We start from the raw sequence: 19598 nt of genomic DNA on the forward strand, positions 1-19598 counted from the left end.
AAGCAAGTAAGTAGTGTGGTTGGAAGTTGCAAAGTGAAAAGTAAATACCAAGTAATTAAAGGCAGCGAGGAAATTGTAATGTTTGTAAATTTATAAGTGAATAGACCCGGGGGCCATAGTGTTCCCTAGTGGCATCTCTCATGAAAGCAAGCATACGGTGGTTAGACAAATAGGCAATTGATAGAAAAGTTGATAGTTACGCGATATTCACGACAATGATCATGCGTATATAGGAATCATGTCCATAAGCAAATAGGCCGACCCTGCCTCCACCTATTACTATTACTCCACCCATCGGCCGCTATGCGGCATGCATCTACAGTATTAAGTAAAACAAAGTAATTCTTGGAGAACGATGACATGATGTGGACAAAGAGAACTCATTTAATATGAATTAAACCCATTGTTTTATCCTTAGCTTAGAGGCAATAATACAAAGACATATTGTCACACCTAGTGTTTGTACTGTTTGCCACATTATGTTTTTACAAAATTTAGAACCATTTAAAAAAATTGTGTGCTTGTGATGGTTGATCTGTCTCATCGAGCAAGCATGCACTATAGAACTAGTTATATCAGGGTTGGTAAAATATTACTCCCTCTCTCCTCTCTGTTTCAAAACAAATGACTCAACTTTATACTGTCACTAGTGTAGAATTGAGTAACTTATTTTAGGACGGAGGGTATTTATCCAGACTATTTTTTGAAGGAAAATGATTAAATTCATCTAACTGATTTCTCGCCTCGTGTAAGCCGCGTCGTAAGCGTCACACGTGTACTATGGACCCGGACGTGCGTCACCATTCCGCTTCTCATCATTATCCTTCTCTTGAATGGCATCTTATCCTCTCCACCTCTCCTCCCTTCTGCAATTATTTTTCTCTAGCCCGGCCGACCCTCTCCTCTCTCACGCACCCTTTGTCATGCGAGATCGATTACTCCTCCTCTTGCTAGAACCCCCACGAGACCATCTTCCTCCTCTCCCTTTTCGTTTGTGGCATCCACCGATCTCCCTCGTTTGAGATGTTAGGTGCTCTTCGTGCTCCACACCGGCCACAAGCTATTGCAAGCTCTCCCAGGTGCAACTCTCGTGAGCTCTCTTGTACGCAGTTGCTGCAAGGACGTTGGTGACACCTGCTACGAGAAGGGGTGCAAGGTCGCGCGCTCACGACACCTGATGTGATGCGGCTCACTCTGCGGTGTTGCGAGGTCGACATCGGTCACTCCCAGCGATGTAAAGGGTGGGTGGTGGAGTAGCGCCTCTATTGCGAACCCTCGGTAGCATGCCTTTGCTAATCAGCCATTGGTGTGGCCAGTGCTGCGATGGAGCACTCACGATGCAGAGAGGGACATCATCGCTGCTACACATCAGTGTTGTGCTACCTCTGGAGCTTGCGTTGGTTTTCCCTTGAAGAGGAAAGGGTGATGCAGCGAAGTAGATAAGTATTTCCCTCAGTTTGTTGAGAACCAAGGTATCAATCCAGTAGGAGGAACAAACAAGACTCCCATAGTAGTACCTACATAAATAATCAAACACTTGCACCCAACGCTATAAAGGGGTTGACAATCCCTTCAGAGTTATTTGCAAGGATGAGATCTGATAGAGATAGGTATAAAATATTGATAGATCTAAAAGTAAAACTAAAGTAAATAAATTGCAACAAAGTATTTTTGGTTTATAGATCTGAAAATATGATATGGAAAATAGGCCCAGGGGCATAGGTTTCACTAGAGGCTTCTCTCATAAAGGAAAATAATACGGTGGGTGAACAAATTACTGTTGAGCAATTGATAGAAAAGCAAATAATTATGAAGATATCCAAGGCAATGATTATGCATATAGGCATCATGTCCCTATCAAGTAGACCGAAACGATTCATCATCTACTACTATTACTCCACACATCGACCGACTCCTGCATGCATCTAGAGTATTACGTTCATGAAGAACAGAGTAACACATTAAGTAAGATGACATGATGTAGAGGGATAAACTCAAGCAATATGATGAAAACCGCATATTTTTACCCTTGATGGCAACAATACAATATGTGCCTCGCTACCCCTACTGTCACTAGGTGAGGACACCACAAGATTGAACCCAAAACTAATCACTTCTCCCATTGCAAGAATTACCAATCTAGTTGGCCAAACCAAACTAATAATTCAAAGATACTTGCAAAGATATGAAATCATGCATATAAGAATTCAGAAGAGACTCAAATAATATTCATGGATAATCTGAACATAAACTCACAATTCATCAGATCTCAACAAACACACCGCAAAAGAGTATTACATCGGATAGATCCCCATGAAGATCATGAAGAACGTGGTATTGAAGATCAAAGAGAGATAAGAAGCCATCTAGCTACTAGCTATGGACCCGTAGGTCTGTGGTGAACTACTCACACATCATCGGAGGTACAATGGAGTTGATGTAGATGCCCTCCGTGATCAATTCCCTCTCCGGAAGATTACCGGAAAAGGATCCCAGATTGGATGTCTCGGGAAGAGAGGCTCTCGACGGTGTAAAAGTATTTTCGTGGCTCTTTTTGGTGATACGAGAATATTTGGGAATTTATAGGCCAAGAATTAGGGTTAGGAGACCTTCAGGGGCCCACAAGCCAGGGGGCGCGACCACCCCCGCAGGGCGCACCCTGCAGGCTTGTGGCCTCCCGACAACTATCTTGCCCCCTACTCCAAGCCTGTTGCATGTCTTCTGGTCCAAGAAAAATCTCTCCGGATATTTTATTCCGTTTGGACTTCGTTTAGTATTCCTAATCTGCAATATTCAAAAACGTGGAAAAATAGAAACTGGCACTAGTCTCTAGGTTAATAGGTTAGTCCCAAAAAAAAAATATAAAACAACATATAAATGCATATAAAACATCCAAAACATATAATATAATAGCATGGAACAATAAAAAATTATAGATACGTTGGAGACGTATCATGCTCCAATAGATCTTTGTCACCTTGTCGGTGTTGTGATGGAGCATTCTCATTCCGCTGGAGCATCACCTGTGCTGCCATGGAGCATCGTCGGCCGCCAGAACCTCCCGGGTGCTGCAATGGAGCATCCTGTGGAGATTTGACTCCCAGGACACGCTGCAAGGCATTCCCACTTCTGGCTCCTACAAGGCATTGCTGCACGGAGTAGCCGGTGCTTCCGATGGTGGGCTATAGTGAAGCATCGATGGGGTCATCGGTGCTGCATGGAGTCGCCGGTGCTCATACGATAGGCTGCAATGAAGCATTGTCATCGAGTCGTCGGTGCTCCGACGGCGGGCCGCAATGAAGCATCTTCGGGACCATCAGTGATGCAAGGAGTCATTGGTGCTTAGATGACGGGCTGCACTAAAGCATCACCAGCTGTCAGAACCATCGGTGCCGCGAGGAGTCATCGATGGTCAGACAACAGGCTGCAATGAAGCATCATCTTTGGTACGTCAGCTGCAAGGAGTCGTCAGTGCTCCAATGATGGGATGCAATGAAGCATTGTCGGGGTCGTCCGTGCTGCGATGACGCTTTTCTTGGTCGTCGGTGTTGTAATGGCTGCTGGAGTACAATCGACGCTCCGATGAAAGTGGGTTGCGTTGTGTTGCCGACCGGGCCAGTTGGTACTTCCACCTGAGTAGAATACAATATTTCAAGGTCAGGTTTGCGCTGGCATTGCAGGGTGTGCATTGTGTGAAAAAGCCAATCCAATGGTTGTGGCCCTTTTACATCGAACGGTGCGCAAGGCGACTGATTTCTCTAGGAGATCAGCCGGCAGATTCGTAGCAGCATCCTTTTTTGAAAGGGATCATTGTTCGAAGAAACCCCCTATCCGTTAATCTCGCTCTCCCGAGCCATCCATGCAAGGCGACTGGGAGGCGCCCACGCATCTTCGCTGGTGGTCCCTCCCTTCTCCTCCCTCACCTTCCTCGTTGTCGTCATAGCGCAATACCGAGCGAAGCCCAACCAGTGGTGGATGCGGCAGTGCCTCATTCGTCTTCTCGTTCGACAGCTCATCGCGATCGGGTTTGGCGCATTTGGAGGTGGTGCTTCTACGAGGCACCCCTACACAGCTGCACTCCGGCGTGGGTTTGTGTTGGCAGCGGGTTGGCCCGCGGGGGGCGACACCGAGCGGTGGCGGTCACGTCTGGCTCCAGCCAGCTCCACTGGATATGAGCCATGGCAGGATTTGCAAGGCACGCCGACGGCTAGCGGGACTCCTTCTAGCCGGCGTCCTGGCCTTCTCTCACCATTACACGAGTCTCAGGCGAGGGCCCATCCAGCGGTGGGCTAGGTCAGGATGGAGCTCCCGTCCATGGTGATGGCTTGCCCGATCTGGTTATACCGGATCATGGCCCTAACACTCTTCTTACGTCAAGTCATCTTTCTGTCGGATGTTGACCTCTTGGAACTAGTCGTTGAGGAGTTCTGGTCTTTCTTATCAGAGATCTATATGGATTGACATATGTCGTCCCTCGATATCTAGATAGAAAAGTCCATGGTATCATGCACTCATATTATCAGCCAACATGACCTTAAGAGGGTGTGAAGCAAAGCTTCACTGTCTTATTGGTGTTATGGGACATGTCTAAGTCAAGATTCCCAATGGATCGATAGAGGTGGGGAAAGTCATGGCGGCTGTGGTTGGAGGTCTTAAATTTTCGGTGGAATGGTATATTGGATGCGATGAAGATTGTGCGCCAGGTGTATGGTGACTTGCTTCTGCAACCTCGGCAAGCTGGGCGGCAGCACTAGAGAACCACATATTTGGTGGTGTTCCTCGAGTACCGAGTCTCAATTCCGAGGGTGAAAACCCAAGGTCTGGCCTTTATTGGTTGTACCCAGCAATGGCCTTGCTGAAGCCATTATTTTTGGGTGAACTCGGACTTTCTCCGGGGTGAAAACCCAAGATATTTGATCGGGCAACAATAATGCTTGTGCATTGTTTTATTCTTGGAGGCGTTGCTTTTGGAGAATTTCTTGTATTCCGGGTGTTGTCTTTGGTGGTGGTTAGAGTTCTCTAGTGATTGTTCACCGTGTCGGGGTCTTTCTCTTTCTTTTGTTCCTTTTATTTTAATTTTTGGTTGTGTGTATCCTTGATTTCTTTGGGCATCTTATTGGTACAGAGGCCGGGTGTAATTGACATCTTCATGATATTAATATATTTTCCTTGTCTAAAAATATGGATTAACTTAGATAATAAGCACAATCGTGAATCCAAGGATGTGAACTGAACATCGAGAAGGAAGTTGATGCTAGATGTGGATCCTTTCATCAGGTAATAAGCATCCTCACGCGGAAAGGTGCATAACTTTTTCCTCAAATATGCACGAATGTGCATATCATATATTGTAGAAGAAAAGCAAAGACATCTTCACAAAAGTTTACAAATAGTCCAATCCACCTAGACATACAAGCTAGTCCTCACTACTCACTACCTCCTAACCCTACCAAGAAAAGGGTTTATGTGTTCCTTGATTAGTCCTACAATGGCCCACACCCTTCCTTCTGTCGTTATCCTACACATGACACAAATTGATATCAGGTGATGCTCCATCAAATACAATAGAATTGTGATTGTTCCACAACTCCCAAATAACTAGGAGGAAGATCTGTCAACTCGGACAACCAGATCTTTCAACTCCCACATCGGGGGGGGGGGGAGCCCTAAATATTTGTATGTGATTCGCCTCTTCCATGATATTTAGAGAGGTGCACACCTCGACCCTAGTATCAATAGGGGTACATGAGCTCAGAAAAATGCTAGATTTGTCCTCACTCACCAGTTGTCTTGAAGACACATAATAATCATCAAGGACTCTTTAGAGACTGGTTGCATCGGTGGTATATGTTCGCATGAGGATTAACGAGTCATCCACTAATAGTAGGTGTGAGATCGAGTGGGCGTTTCAACACACATTTACTCCGAGCGGACACTTGTGGCGATAGATGATCCCATGTCTGACTCATCTGAAAGGAGCAAAATAACCAGTTAACACATTATTCATCCGTACATAGTATTCCATCGGATTTACACATTCGTAATTAGGGCCATCCAATTTGTCGTAAACCCCATGTGTGACAGGATCATCTCTAAAAAGCTCCACTCAACAATATCATAAGGCTTGTGCATATCAAGCTTCTCCTTATTTTTTTCCTTTATCATATGGTATGACTCCAAAAATACTAGAAAGTTGTCGTAATAAGAGTTAGTAAGGAGTTACATGCTTTAAAGGTGCTTTCAGCTATGAGAAAGGCTCAATCTTTCAGCGGTTAGTAAGGAGTTACATGCTTTAAAGATGCTTTCAGCTATGAGAAAGGCTCAATCTTTCAGCGGTTAGTAAGGAGTTACATGCTTTAAAGATGCTTTCAGCTATGAGAAAGGCTCAATCTTTCAGCGGTTAGTAAGGAGTTTTGATATCATCATACAAACCATGTTCCACGAAATCACTAATTAGGGAGTACTTCTTTTAAAGATCACTTTCACCTTCCTAAGGCCTTGTTTGGAACCATTCAGATTATATAATCTAGTTTTTATAATCTATTTTGTCTCCAAACATGACAAATTATGGTGTAGATTATAGAAACTAGATGGACAAATTATTAAAAACTCACAATCTATTCTACCCCAGCTAAAATCAGATTTTGGATTGCTAATGACTCATTACCCTTGTAAAGTTGAAGATAATTAAATTTCTGCCACCGTCGCCTTCCTTTAAAAAAAAACAAAGGACAGACATGTCATTATGCAATGAAAGACCTGAATTACAGTTTACATAATCTAGCCTCCAAACATGTCCACCTAAATTATTTTTATAAACCAGATTATATAATCTATCTTCATAACTCAAATTATCATAATCTATTATGGTTCCAAACAGGGCCTAAGTTGCGACAAGTGGTGTACTGCATGCGTGCCACTTGTCGTAACGTGAGAGTTTTATTTTTTTCGTAGATTCATATTTTTAAAACGTTTTATCTCCTAAACCGTGCATCAAAATCTCGAAACGTTTTCATCGTTGAATTTCTCGTGTTGAGATCTTCAAAACTAGATACCATGTTGATAGGTTCTGATGAACTTTTTTCACGAAAAAAACCAGACAAAAAACCGTTCCTCTCGCCATAGAAAAAAAACCCAGAAAACACGTTCTTTTCCTTTCCGACAGGCACTGCCGTGCCTCTCATGAAGGCAAAATCGTGCTTCTCGTAAAAATAAAACCATGCATCTCGCGAAAAAAAAAGTTATTTTCCCTTTTCGAGAGGCACGGGTGCCTCTCGTGAAAACAAAACCATGCCTCTCATGAAAAAAAACAGAAAATGCATTATTTTTTTCCTTTCTGAGAGGCTCGGCCGTGCCTCTCACGAAGGCAAAATCGTTCCCCTCGTGGAAGCAAAACTGTGTTTCTCGCGAAAGCAAAACCGGGTCTCTCGCAAAAAACGCGTTTTTTCGTGCGAAGGCAAAACCTGTCTCTTACGAAAGCAAAACCGTATCTCTCGCAAAAAAACAGAAAACACATTTTTTTTTGCAAAAAAATATTTTATTTTTTTCCGAAAAAAACTAAGAAAGACCGATGGAAAACCGAAATACCAAAAAATAATAATAAAATAATAATCTAGAAAACCGAAACCGCGTGCGAAAAAATAAAGAAAATGAAATCTGAAGGAAGCGTTCACAGCGCGACATGTGGCGGCAACTGAGAACACGCCCGAGTGCTCGCTCCGAATCTTCCGAAGAAGCGCTCGCTAACCAGTGACTTCCACGTTTCATCATTTATTGAAAGATGATTTCAGGTATGAGAAAGGCTCAATCTTTTTTCGAATAGAAATGAGAAAGCCCTTCTCCCACGGTTCTACCTATGGGATCTTGCTCTGCCTGCAACCGGGCCTCACGGAAAGCCCGTGCCAGCGGACCCACCCCCCAGCTAGCACGGAACGGCACCCGCAGCGGCCGGTCCAAATGGACGGCGAGAGCCGCAACGCGACACGCCCGGCACAGTCAGCAAAGCGAGAGCGCGCGCACGGCGCACGCCCGGACGGACGGTGCGGTCGATCGTTCCATCCCTCCCCCCTCCTCACTCAATCACCGCAGTATCACACTATCACACACGCACTCGAGTCACACTCCACACGAAGAACCAACACGAGGCGCGCGCGGATCCCCCGATAAATAATCCCACCTCGCCGCTCCTCCCCAAAACTAATCACCGATCGTTCGGGGTTCCCGGCATGAAGATGATGGCCATGGCCGAGGCGCCCTGCCTCTGCGCGCGCCCGTTCCTCGCCGCGCGCGCGTGGCGGCCGGGGCCGGCGCCGCGCCTGCGACGATGGCGGCCCAATGCGACGGCGGGGAAGGGGGTCGGCGAGGTCTGCGCCGCGGCCGTCGAGGCGGCGACGAAGGCCGAGGAGGAGGAGGACGAGGAGGAGGAGCCGGTGGCTGAGGACAGGTATGCGCTCGGAGGCGCGTGCAGGGTGCTCGCCGGAATGCCCGCGCCGCTGGGCGCCACCGCGCTCGCCGGCGGGGTCAATTTCGCCGTCTACTCAGGCGGAGCCACCGCCGCTGCGCTCTGCCTCTTCACGCCAGAAGATCTCAAGGCGGTGGGCTTGCTTCCCGAGTAGAGTTCATCAGCTTCGCGTGCGCCGCGCGCCCCCTTTTTTGGCCTGCGATGTGAGTTTTGTATCGGGTGAAATGCTGCAGGATAGGGTGAGCGAGGAGGTTCCCCTTGACCCCCTGATGAATCGGACTGGGGACGTGTGGCATGTCTTCCTCGAAGGCGAGCTGCACGGCATGCTTTATGGGTACAGGTTCGACGGCACCTTCGCTCCTCACTGCGGGCACTACTTTGATGTTTCCAATGTTGTGGTGGATCCTTATGCTAAGGTGATGATACATTTTTTACCTGCATCTTTGTATCTACAGTAAAAATTGTTACGTGGACGCTTATTTGCTGTCTTTTGTGTTGCTCTAGGCAGTGATAAGCCGGGAGGAGTATGGTGTTCCGGCGCATGGTAACAATTGCTGGCCTCAGATGGCTGGCATGATCCCTCTTCCATATAGCACGGTATGCCCGATTGCTGAAAAATATCGGTTGCGTTTGTTCTTTTCTCGCACTTTTCTCCTGTCTTCCACTTGTACTACAATGCCCGAGACAGTCTCATTATACATTTGTAGTTGTTTGCTGACTTTGACGAAAAACTTGTAATTCTCTGTTGTTAAAGGTCCTTGAATCATATTTTTTATGTTATGTTTGCAAATGGAAGCGAAGTGAAATTGCATCTACTATTTGTTGCTATTATCTTAGTCGTTTAATTGGACATGCAGTAAAAAGGTTTGCATCTGCAGTTTGATTGGGAAGGCGACCTACCTCTAAGATATCCTCAAAAGGACCTTGTAATATATGAGATGCACTTGCGTGGATTCACGAAGCATGATTCAAGCAATGTAGAACATCCGGGTACTTTCATTGGGGCTGTGTCGAAGCTTGACTATTTGAAGGTACAGCTGTACTTGCTGACTACATAAGATAATTTTTATAGAAAGCTACATATATCCAGAATTTGGGTGATTACAAAAACTATTGCATACTATAGCAGTTACATGCTCATTATCGAGAAGATGCTCACGCACATCTTATTTTGGATTCTGTATAATACCTGATTCTGTAATCATAACTAAATATGTTTTACCAGATCTGTTTATGAATTCTATATTATTTACGTAAGCTAGTTTAGTGACTGCTACTTTATTTTATTTTATGACCGGTCATTAAGACTATTCCCTCTACAGGAGCTTGGAGTTAATTGTATAGAATTAATGCCCTGCCATGAGTTCAACGAGCTGGAGTATGCAACCTCTTCTTCCAAGTATGGACTTGAATTTAGTATTAGCCTGCTAGCACTGTTTGAGTGAGAGTTCATACACATTCTGTGTGTGCATAACTGATATTTGTTCAAAATATTGTTTTTTAGCAGTCATTCAACAGTTTTACATCCTAGTTATCTTTACAGATAAGATCGATGCCGGCTGCTGCTAATGATGTTAATACATCTCAAGTACCAAAGCTAGAATTTCTCCATGAGACATCAATCCATAAATGAAGTTGGTCACAACAGTTGAATAGTTGATAGCTGAAAATGAAATCTAGCATGCTATTGTGTTGCCATCTCCAGACTTGCTAACATTAATTTGGTCTGCCTGCCTGTCATTTCTATCAACGTTTCCAATTGCCCTCTCATTATTCTTGTGTACCATGTGCATGTGTTTTAACACAATTATTGTTGGCTATCATTCTCTTTGGTAACACGACCAATTTATCACCATTTTGTTTAAATTCCCGTTATCTTATCAGGATGAACTTTTGGGGATATTCTACCATAAACTTCTTTTCACCAATGACGAGATACACGTCAGGTGGGATAAAAAACTGTGGGCGTGATGGCATAAACGAGTTCAAAACTTTTGTAAGAGAGTCTCACAAACGGGGAATTGAGGTAAGCAAATAGTATGAGTTAGTTGCTCCCTTTTCAACTTATCAGTTTGATGCGAAGATATGTTATTGTTAGGTGATCCTGGATGTTGTCTTCAACCATACAGCTGAGGGTAATGAGAATGGTCCGATATTATCATTTAGGGGGGTTGATAATACTACATACTATATGCTTGCACCCAAGGTGAGAAATCTTTCCTGTTGCGTAATTGTTCTTTCATAGATGCATAGAGTATAGATGTGTTACGTAGTTCTTTTTCAAGGGCATTATGTTCATGCAGGGAGAGTTTTATAACTATTCTGGCTGTGGGAATACCTTCAACTGTAATCATCCTGTGGTTCGTCAATTTATTGTAGATTGTTTAAGGTACATATATACATTTTACTTCTAGAAATACTTTCCAATTCTTTCGCTGCTTATCATTTGATATAATTATTTTGCAAGCTTGTAGAGGTAAATCTTTTGGTCAGCATATTGTACCTTTAAATGTCACAAATACTAATGTCTTGGTGCTTATAGATTTGGCATCTTGAAATCCTTTTTCTCCAATAAAAAAGGGGAAAATCTACTGTACGTCTTGTCAACTAATTAAGTTGTTTTGCAGATACTGGGTGATGGAAATGCATATTGATGGTTTTCGTTTTGATCTTGCATCCATAATGACCAGAGGTTCCAGGTAATTTGCATTTATTATTTGTTTGTGTGTTGCTTTTTCAGAAGATTCTTAGAATAATGTTTCTTTTACAAGTCTGTGGGATCCAATTAACGTGTATGGAGCTCCAATAGAAGGTGACATGATCACAACAGGGACACCTCTTGTTACTCCACCACTTATTGACATGATCAGCAATGACCCAATTCTTGGAGGCGTCAAGGTACCTATTTCATCCAACACCTGTTGTCTTTGCACATTCAATTGCTCTATTATGGTAATCCATTTCCCAATGTTGATAAGATTTTTTATATGCAAGTGCTTCTTGCGAGATACGATATATCAACTGTGTATACTTAAAGTATTATTGCTTCCTTGAAAGTCCCTCTTATTCCTTTCCTCCATTGCAATTATAGCTCATTGCTGAAGCATGGGATGCAGGAGGCCTCTATCAAGTAGGTCAGTTCCCTCACTGGAATGTTTGGTCTGAGTGGAATGGGAAGGTAAGACACCTGTTAAAAGTTTGATTTGCAAAGTCAGTGGTAGCTCTTTGGCAAGTACTGATAGAATATAGCTTATATTTGTGACATATATAGATAAAGCAAAATAATATGCATTCTACCTGAACTTCAAAGGGGCACACAGAATCGTCCCGCATGTGTCTACATGAATGATAACACATGAGCTGAATAGTACTGGTCAAATATCTGAATGGACGCATCAACTCTTGTGAGTGTCAAACGAGCAAGAAATATTCGAGTTTTCTGCAAGAAATTGTTCATGTTGTGCTCTATTATATCATTTAGATGAAACAAATATATGCATGTTCGAAGTAAATCCCAACGAATAAGCATATAAGACGATATTGCTTTTTGACTTGCAACAGCTAAACCTCATTGTTTCTCCTATGATTTTGGATGTTTGAAGCAAGCAGCTGGATCTTATTTAATTTACCTTTACCTTTATTTGTAGCTTGATTTGAGGGTGTGTCAAAGGTTTTCTCTTAGTAGTATTTTATAAATTATTATGCTCCCTCCGTCTCATAATATAAGAACATTTTTGACATTACACTAGTGTCAAAAACGTTCTTATATTATGGGACGGAGGGAGTAGTTTATATATATACTCCTCATTAGGGCGCTTCCGTACTGAGGGGCGAAGCCAGGATTTGGGCATGGGGGGGGGGGGGGGGGGCAAGCCAAGCTAATAAAATAATTTCAGTGAATATAACTATCATAATGTTTCGCCTCAGTGCTATAAATATGTTACATTTGCACTCTAGGATTGTTAAGAATTGTTTTTAAATAAAGCATCTAGAATTGTTAATATAATAGTAGTAATAATTTTGTCAGAAGAGATTTTAGCTGCTAATTGTCTTTTGATATGAAAAATTGGCACATTCACGATATGCCTCTTCTATTCACTTAATCATATTCTTTTCTTCCTTTTGGTATTCGAGTCGATTAAGTATAGATTATTGCACAATGCCAAAGCAAGTCATCTCCCATTTTATTTCAAGAAATCAAAGCAACATGCTAAAAAATTGAATTAATCTTTATGTTGTTTGATAGCACTTTTCTATTTATAACTGCTGAAGTATAAGTCTCAGAATCAGCATCTCATATCACACAAACAAAAAAATTATACTCTGCTTAATATTTTTGACACCTAAAAAGATTAGGATTGAGAGGGACTGATGGATAAGTACTTGATAGTAATATAAGTAGTGCTAACCTTCTCTAGTTGAAGCGGATCAGATGGAGTAGCTCAGGGGCCGGAAGAGTGCGGCCAAATAGATCGTCTGATTGCCCGTCGGCTGTCCGATCACCGGCCACACTGTGTGATTTGAATCGGATTGCAAGTAGGAGTACAGGACACAGGAGGGCGAATGGCGGCTGTGGCGCAACGCTTCACAATCAGAGTTTTTTTTTGGAGCGAATCGCAAACCTAGGCGCCATGAAAATAGCTAGCGACCAACTAGATTATCAATCTGGCCGTGATTGGGCTTCCTCGTGGGCCTCTTTCTGTTCTTTCTTATTTGTGCATTTGATTTTTTATCAGGCAATGGGAAATTGAAATCAGTAAGAAACAGTGTGATATTAAGCTTGTACTCCCTCCGTTCCTAAATATAAGTCTTTTTAGAAGTTCCACTACGGACTGCATACGGATGTATATAAACATATTTTAGAGTGTAGATTCACTCATTTTACTCCGTATATAGTCACTAGTGGAATCTCTACAAAGACTTATATTCAGGAACGGAGGGAGTATATGTTAAATGCTGATGGATCTTTAAGGCTTTATTCGGTTATACCCCTTCCCTAGGGGATTGGAGGGGATTTGGGGGGATTTTGACTTGTAGGGGATCTAATCCCCCTTAATCCCTGCCAAAACCCCATCAAATCCCTGTCAACCGAACGAAGCCTTAGAGGGAACATATGATCATGTGCATCCATCTTCAACTAAACCAATGTGTGGCACACCTCCCACATTACTTACTAGCTATTTCATCCAAGTACTGACTTGTGTGGCTGTTTCCTCAGTACCGGGACATTGTGCGTCAATTCATTAAAGGCACTGATGGATTTGCTGGTGGTTTTGCCGAATGTCTTTGTGGAAGTCCACAACTATACCAGGTAAGTTTTGGCAATACTTGTAAATGGATTGAGTGAAACACTAGTGCTATATATAGGTTTTAACACCCAACTTGCAGTGAAAGAACATAGGGCTTCTAGTTATCTTATTTATTTGTCCGGTGACAAAGGGCGACCTGGTGCACGTAGCTCCTGCTCGCGCAGGGTCCGGGGAATGGTCCCACCACTTTGGGTCTTTTGTACGTAGCCTTTCCCTGCATTTGTGCAAGAGGCTGTTTCCAGGACTCGAACCCGTGACCTCATGGTCACAAGGCAACAGCTTTACTGCTGCGCCAAGGCTCCCCTTCTTATTTATCCGGTGACCAATCCACTGAAAAATTCCAGACATGTCATATCCGGATTTCATAGGTGGGACCCTATTGGAAGTCTACAGTTAAAACCGTCTTTGCTGAAACTAGACCTCATGCGTGCCTTCGACTCCTTATCATGTCCGTTCCTCTTCGAGGTTATTGCCCAGTATGGATTTGGGGTCCATTTCGAGAGTGGCTGGCAATCCTACTTGCGACATCCAGCACCTGCGTCATGCTCAACGGCGAGCCTGGCCCACCCATCTGGCTCCGATGTGGCCTGCGCCAGGGAGACCCGGTGTCCCCATAGCTCTTCGTGCTTGCCGTGGACACTCTTAGCCGCCTCATTCGACGCGCCCATGACTGCAGCATACTACGCCCGCTGCACCACCGACGCGACATTTCGGCGATTTGCCTCTATGCTGATGATTTCATGTTGTTCTGCCACGCCATGCAGGACAATATGGCTGCCATTAAGGGGATCGTCACCCTGTTTGGCAGAGCAACCTGGCTTAGGGTCAACTACGCCAAAAGCTCAGCTGGACCTCCAGTTCTCTAAAGAGGATAGTGTGATGTTCTTTATATCCACCACTATGGTGCTTGGAGATGGACTAACAGCTCTTTTCTGGGAGGACCGCTGGATACACGGACAATCAGTCTGGGAACTCGCCGCCCTGTTATACCAGTGCATCCCCAAGCGGCGACGCAGGACGAGAACAGTGGCAGAGGGCCTCCACGGGAACACCTGGGCCTGTGGCATCCAAGGGACCCCTGGGATACACGAGATCGGTCAGTACCTGATACTCTGGCAGAATATCCAGCACTTCGCCCTCTCGACTGAACCTGACCGGCTGCTATGGAGATGGACGGCCAGTGGCATATATACAGTGCAGTCTTGCTACGCTGCCACATTCCAAGGATCCACTAGCTGTCCCTCCTGGAAGCTCATCTGGAAGGGTTGGGCGCCGCCCCGCGTCAGATTCTTCCACTGGCTCGCCAACAAAGACCGATGCTGGACGACAGTGCGACTTGCTGACGCGGCCTGCAGCACCACCCCAAATTCCTCCTTTGCGACCAAGACCCAGAGACCATCCATCACCTGCTTCTGGCATGCCCATTCGCTAAGCAAACCTGGCGCATCATCCTGGACTGGACGCACATACCAGCGCAACCACCAGGTAACGTACCTATCATGCTGGACTGGTGGCAACGAGCGAAGGCACAAACCCCGCCCACACTCCACAAGGCTCTACAATCCATCACAATGCTTGTCCCTTGGATGATTTGGAAACAAAGGAACGAATGTGTCTTTGACAATGCAAGACCCTCGATAGATACATTAGCTGATAGGATCAAAGTAGAGGCCAAATGTTGGGCACAAGCTGGGGCACAGGGGCTGAGGGTTGTGCTGCCCCCCTCCTGGGATGTCCATTGATGGGGCATTGGCCTTGTAACCGCCACCTCTTAGGAGGTTTGTACTCTCCCACCTTTTCAATGAAATGAAACGCAAGCGCTCTTTGTGTTTTCTCGAAAAAAAAAACATCTTTGCTTTTCTGTAAAAGAAATGAAAACAAATTCATCCTTTCTGTTGGTGCTAACTTAGTTCCATGTATATTAGTAAGAGGGATGTCAAATTTGACCCGTCAGATGATTCGATCTGTTATTTACAAATTTAATTTCTTATTGATTAATCAGGCAGGAGGAAGGAAACCTTGGCACAGTATCAATTTTGTATGTGCACATGATGGATTTACACTGGCTGATTTGGTAACATATAATAACAAGTACAATTTACCAAATGGGGAGGACAACAGAGATGGAGAAAATCACAATCTTAGCTGGAACTGTGGGGAGGTAATTCTGAACTCTCCTGTTTTTTTTTGGAATTTTCATGCTTTATATATAGTGAAATAGCTGACAAATGTCATTGTATGGTGCTCTCTCTACCTAAACCGTCAAAGAAGCAAGTGTTTCCCTACAAGATCTCATTGTTCGTATAATTATATTTTCTAGAGAAAAAGTTGCCTTCAATTTTGTGCACAATTTTCATTGTACAGGAATTGTAGTTAAATATTGATACAGGCTGATCATCGTTACTAATAGGGGGAATCCATAAGCACAATTTAAAAAAAAAGCAAAGGCATCACCCTGGTTCCATTTCCAACGAAATCACAGCATCCGAACCATAAGTTTTACAAGCATGCGGAGAAAGAAAGTATCAACCAGGCAGAAACAGTTGTTTCCGGCGAAAAGAGAAAAAGGCAACAATATGCTCTGTTAGAGCATCTCCAACAGGTGCGCTTCGCCTGGCGCCCAAAAAACTGATTTACAGCGCACCCATCGCCAGGTTTGGCGTGGCGCGCAGCGCTGGCTCCAGCAGCCGCGCTGAAATGCAGCGCGCTAAAATGCAAGATCCTCCTCCTCTTCCATATCAAATTCTTCTTCGAAAGAATTATATGCCGAACTCATCTAAAATGTTCAAAACTAGGCAAAATTCATGTAAAAATGTGAAGTTGGAAGCAATACATACCTTGCGGGCCTTTTGTCGAACACCTTGCGGGCGCCAAGCGGCAGTGGGCGTCCGGGGCTGCTCGTAGGAGGACTGTCGCGCGCAACGGGCGGCGCTGACGAGAATGAGAGGGAGGAAGCCGCGGCCGCGCGGGGAGAGACCGGGGAAGCGCCGGAACGTTCGCCGGAAAAACGGGGGTGGCGAGGGCGGGGATGGCAGCGCGGCTGGATGGGTAGGTGGAGTTTTGCACGAGCGCTCGAGAGTTTAGCGCGCGGGAGCGGGCGCAGCAAATAAGCGGCGCGCGATGGCGTTTCCTTCCGCGCGCTGAATTACATATGCCGCGTGCGCCTTTTTGCGCGTCGGCTGGAGCGCCCGGAACGGTAGCGCGCGCTAAAATGACTACTTTTTCAGCGCGGCGCCTATATAGCGCGGCTGTTGGAGATGCTCTTACATCAACATTTTAGCATTTATGGATGACCAGCATCGTCCGATCTTCAATCAACTGGAGCAAGGTCACCTCCAATCTTCTCAGCAGCCTCAGAGTGGTGACCTCCCAACCAAGTGCATCCGCATCTATCATCTGAGGGTCGGGCACATAACATGAGCACAATCACTTGAATTTGATGAATTTTCCTCGGCTTACCTTACAGCAGAGCCCTGCCGCATAAATGGTTTTAAATCATAGCATGTTCTTTCAGTTTGGAGCAAAATTTGTGTAACTGCCAAGAAGCTTTAGAATCGTGTGCAACATGCACTTACATTTCATGTGAACAATATAGGAAGGAGAATTCGCAAGATCGTCAGTCAAAAGATTGAGGAAGAGGCAGATGCGCAATTTCTTTGTCTGTCTCATGGTTTCTCAAGTAAGACTTATATCTGATCTCTTTAATTTTTGAGATTGCCTGTTTTTCAGAATGGCGTATGTTGTCAGGTGAAACATCCAATGCCAATATTAGTAGAGCCAACGTGAAGGGATTGCTTGAGATCTCCCAAAGTGAAACTCTTAGATTCACCTTCTTCAGTATTTCTGACCTTCTAAGCATTTTCATTTTTTTTCTTCCAATTGTTAGGGAGTTCCAATGTTCTACATGGGCGATGAATATGGCCACACAAAAGGGGGCAACAACAATACATACTGCCATGATTCTTATGTTAGTCCAATTTGGTCACATATTGTTGTTCTAAGTAACTATCTTCAAATCTTTGCATTCATCGATCATGGCTATTCTATAGGTCAATTATTTTCGCTGGGATAAAAAAGAAGAACACTCTGACTTGCACCGATTCTGCTGCCTCATGACCAAATTCCGCAAGTAAGTATTCCGTTGAATAGTTTCTGTGTGGAACCACTGAAGGTTCCTCCAAATGCTAAGCAAGCGAGGTCAATTTCACACCCTGATCAAGTTGGTGTTGTCTGTTTGTGTACTTTTGATCTGTAATCTGTATTGTAGGGAGTGCGAGGGTCTTGGCCTTGAGGACTTTCCAACGGCCGAACAACTGCAATGGCATGGTCATCAGCCTGGGAAGCCTGATTGGTCTGAGAAAAGCCGATTTGTTGCCTTTTCAATGGTACACACATAGTTCTTACACTTCACCATAGTTGTTTATAAAAAGAAAATTTGAAACAAAGTTGTTATGGAGAGTTTTAGAAGTAACACTATCTTCTATGTATGTCACCACAGAAAGATGAAACAAAAGGCGAGATCTATGTGGCCTTCAACACCAGCCACTTAGCGGCCGTTGTTGAACTCCCAGAGCGCATAGGGCACCGGTGGGAACCGGTGGTGGACACAGGCAAGCCAGCACCATACGACTTCCTCACCGACGACCTACCTGATCGCGCTCTCACCGTACAGCAGTTTTCTCATTTCCTCAACTCCAACCTCTACCCCATGCTCAGCTACACATCGGTCATCCTTGTATCACGCCCTGATGTTTGAGAGACCAATGTACAGTAAATAATATGTATATGTAGTCGTTCGGCGGATCATCAGTGCGCACAATTGCTCTAATGCCAGTGACCTATTCGAAACACAGACAGATACATGTGCAAACTGCAAAGTTTCTGGTGATCAGGGAAGTTTTTCCTGATGACCAAGCTAGGATAACATTCATTGGCAACGGAGCAAAAAACAGAATGCACAGAGCATGCTCTCCTGTCGACACTGACGGAAGACAAATGATCCACACTGCAAACGATGAGAAGATAGATCTCCAGCTCTATGTGCTGCTGTGCATGCCTGTGCCTATCATGATTCGGTGCTCTCTGGATATGTGATGCATCTGTAGACCCTGCATCTCTGGCACAAGATGTACCCCGCCTGCAAGAACAACAATAACAAGGGACTCCGGTTGGTTGGTCGTCGGCAGGAGCTGAACAAGACGACGGACATTTAAGGCATGAGAAAGAAGGAACTCACGGCCTTGCAGGTCGGGCAGCGGCGGTAGATCCGGGGGCTGCTCTCGGACTTGACGTTGTTCTTCTTCCCCTTGCAGAAGTCGCAGAGCAGCCACCCCGTGCCGCCGCACCCTTCTTCGCACTCTACACCTTCTTCCTTGGGACAAAAGCGCACACGGCAGGTGAGCAATTGTTAGCTTGGAGGATCAGGCGCATAACTTGAACTCATCCATGGATCATTGCGAGGCTTGAGAGATGCTAACCTCCATGTCCATGTCCGCCTCAACCTCCGGCGTGGCCGCCTCTGCCGCCGTGGCCACGGCGACCTCCCTGCGGACGGACACACAGACGATCCTCCTCGGCTGCGACACGATCGACACCAATGCCGGGGACGGCAGCTGCGGGGGTGGGCGGTGGCACCAGCCGTACGGGCTCGTCGCGCTGCACCATTGCACAGCCATTCTCTTCCTTGCTCAGCCTCGCCTCACCACCGCACCCTCCGGATAAAATCGCGAGGGAAAGGAAGGGACAGGATCCCGCCTCTGACATTTCGGTCCCACACAAGTCCACCTCGGCCGGATCAATACCGCCACGAGTCATCAAACTGCAAAGCC

At 45.1% G+C, this 19598-nt stretch overlaps 2 protein-coding genes across 2 annotated transcripts; one reads left to right on the forward strand and one right to left on the reverse strand.

The window, feature by feature from the left end:
• The first annotated feature begins 8081 nt into the window (after positions 1-8081).
• LOC123407337 (isoamylase 1, chloroplastic) lies at positions 8082-18622 on the forward strand. The gene is made up of 18 exons (XM_045100450.1): positions 8082-8594; positions 8695-8877; positions 8966-9058; positions 9340-9492; positions 9784-9860; positions 10346-10487; positions 10560-10667; positions 10765-10850; positions 11089-11160; positions 11233-11359; positions 11553-11639; positions 13680-13772; positions 15773-15931; positions 17366-17449; positions 17657-17737; positions 17820-17899; positions 18038-18155; positions 18269-18622. The coding sequence occupies exons 1-18, from the start codon at positions 8226-8228 to the stop codon at positions 18524-18526; spliced, it is 2370 nt and encodes a 789-aa protein (XP_044956385.1). The 5' UTR covers positions 8082-8225; the 3' UTR covers positions 18527-18622.
• On the reverse strand, positions 18590-19551 carry LOC123407339. The gene is made up of 3 exons (XM_045100453.1): positions 19248-19551; positions 19007-19141; positions 18590-18907 (listed from the first exon to the last, which is right to left on the reverse strand). Exons 1-3 carry the CDS (start codon positions 19443-19445, stop codon positions 18836-18838), a joined length of 405 nt encoding a protein of 134 aa, XP_044956388.1. The 5' UTR covers positions 19446-19551; the 3' UTR covers positions 18590-18835.
• Between the last annotated feature and the right edge of the window lie 47 nt (positions 19552-19598).

The sequence above is a fragment of the Hordeum vulgare genome, chromosome 7H, assembly GCF_904849725.1.
Source record: "Hordeum vulgare subsp. vulgare chromosome 7H, MorexV3_pseudomolecules_assembly, whole genome shotgun sequence".
In the NCBI taxonomy this organism is placed as follows: Eukaryota; Viridiplantae; Streptophyta; class Magnoliopsida; order Poales; family Poaceae; genus Hordeum; species Hordeum vulgare.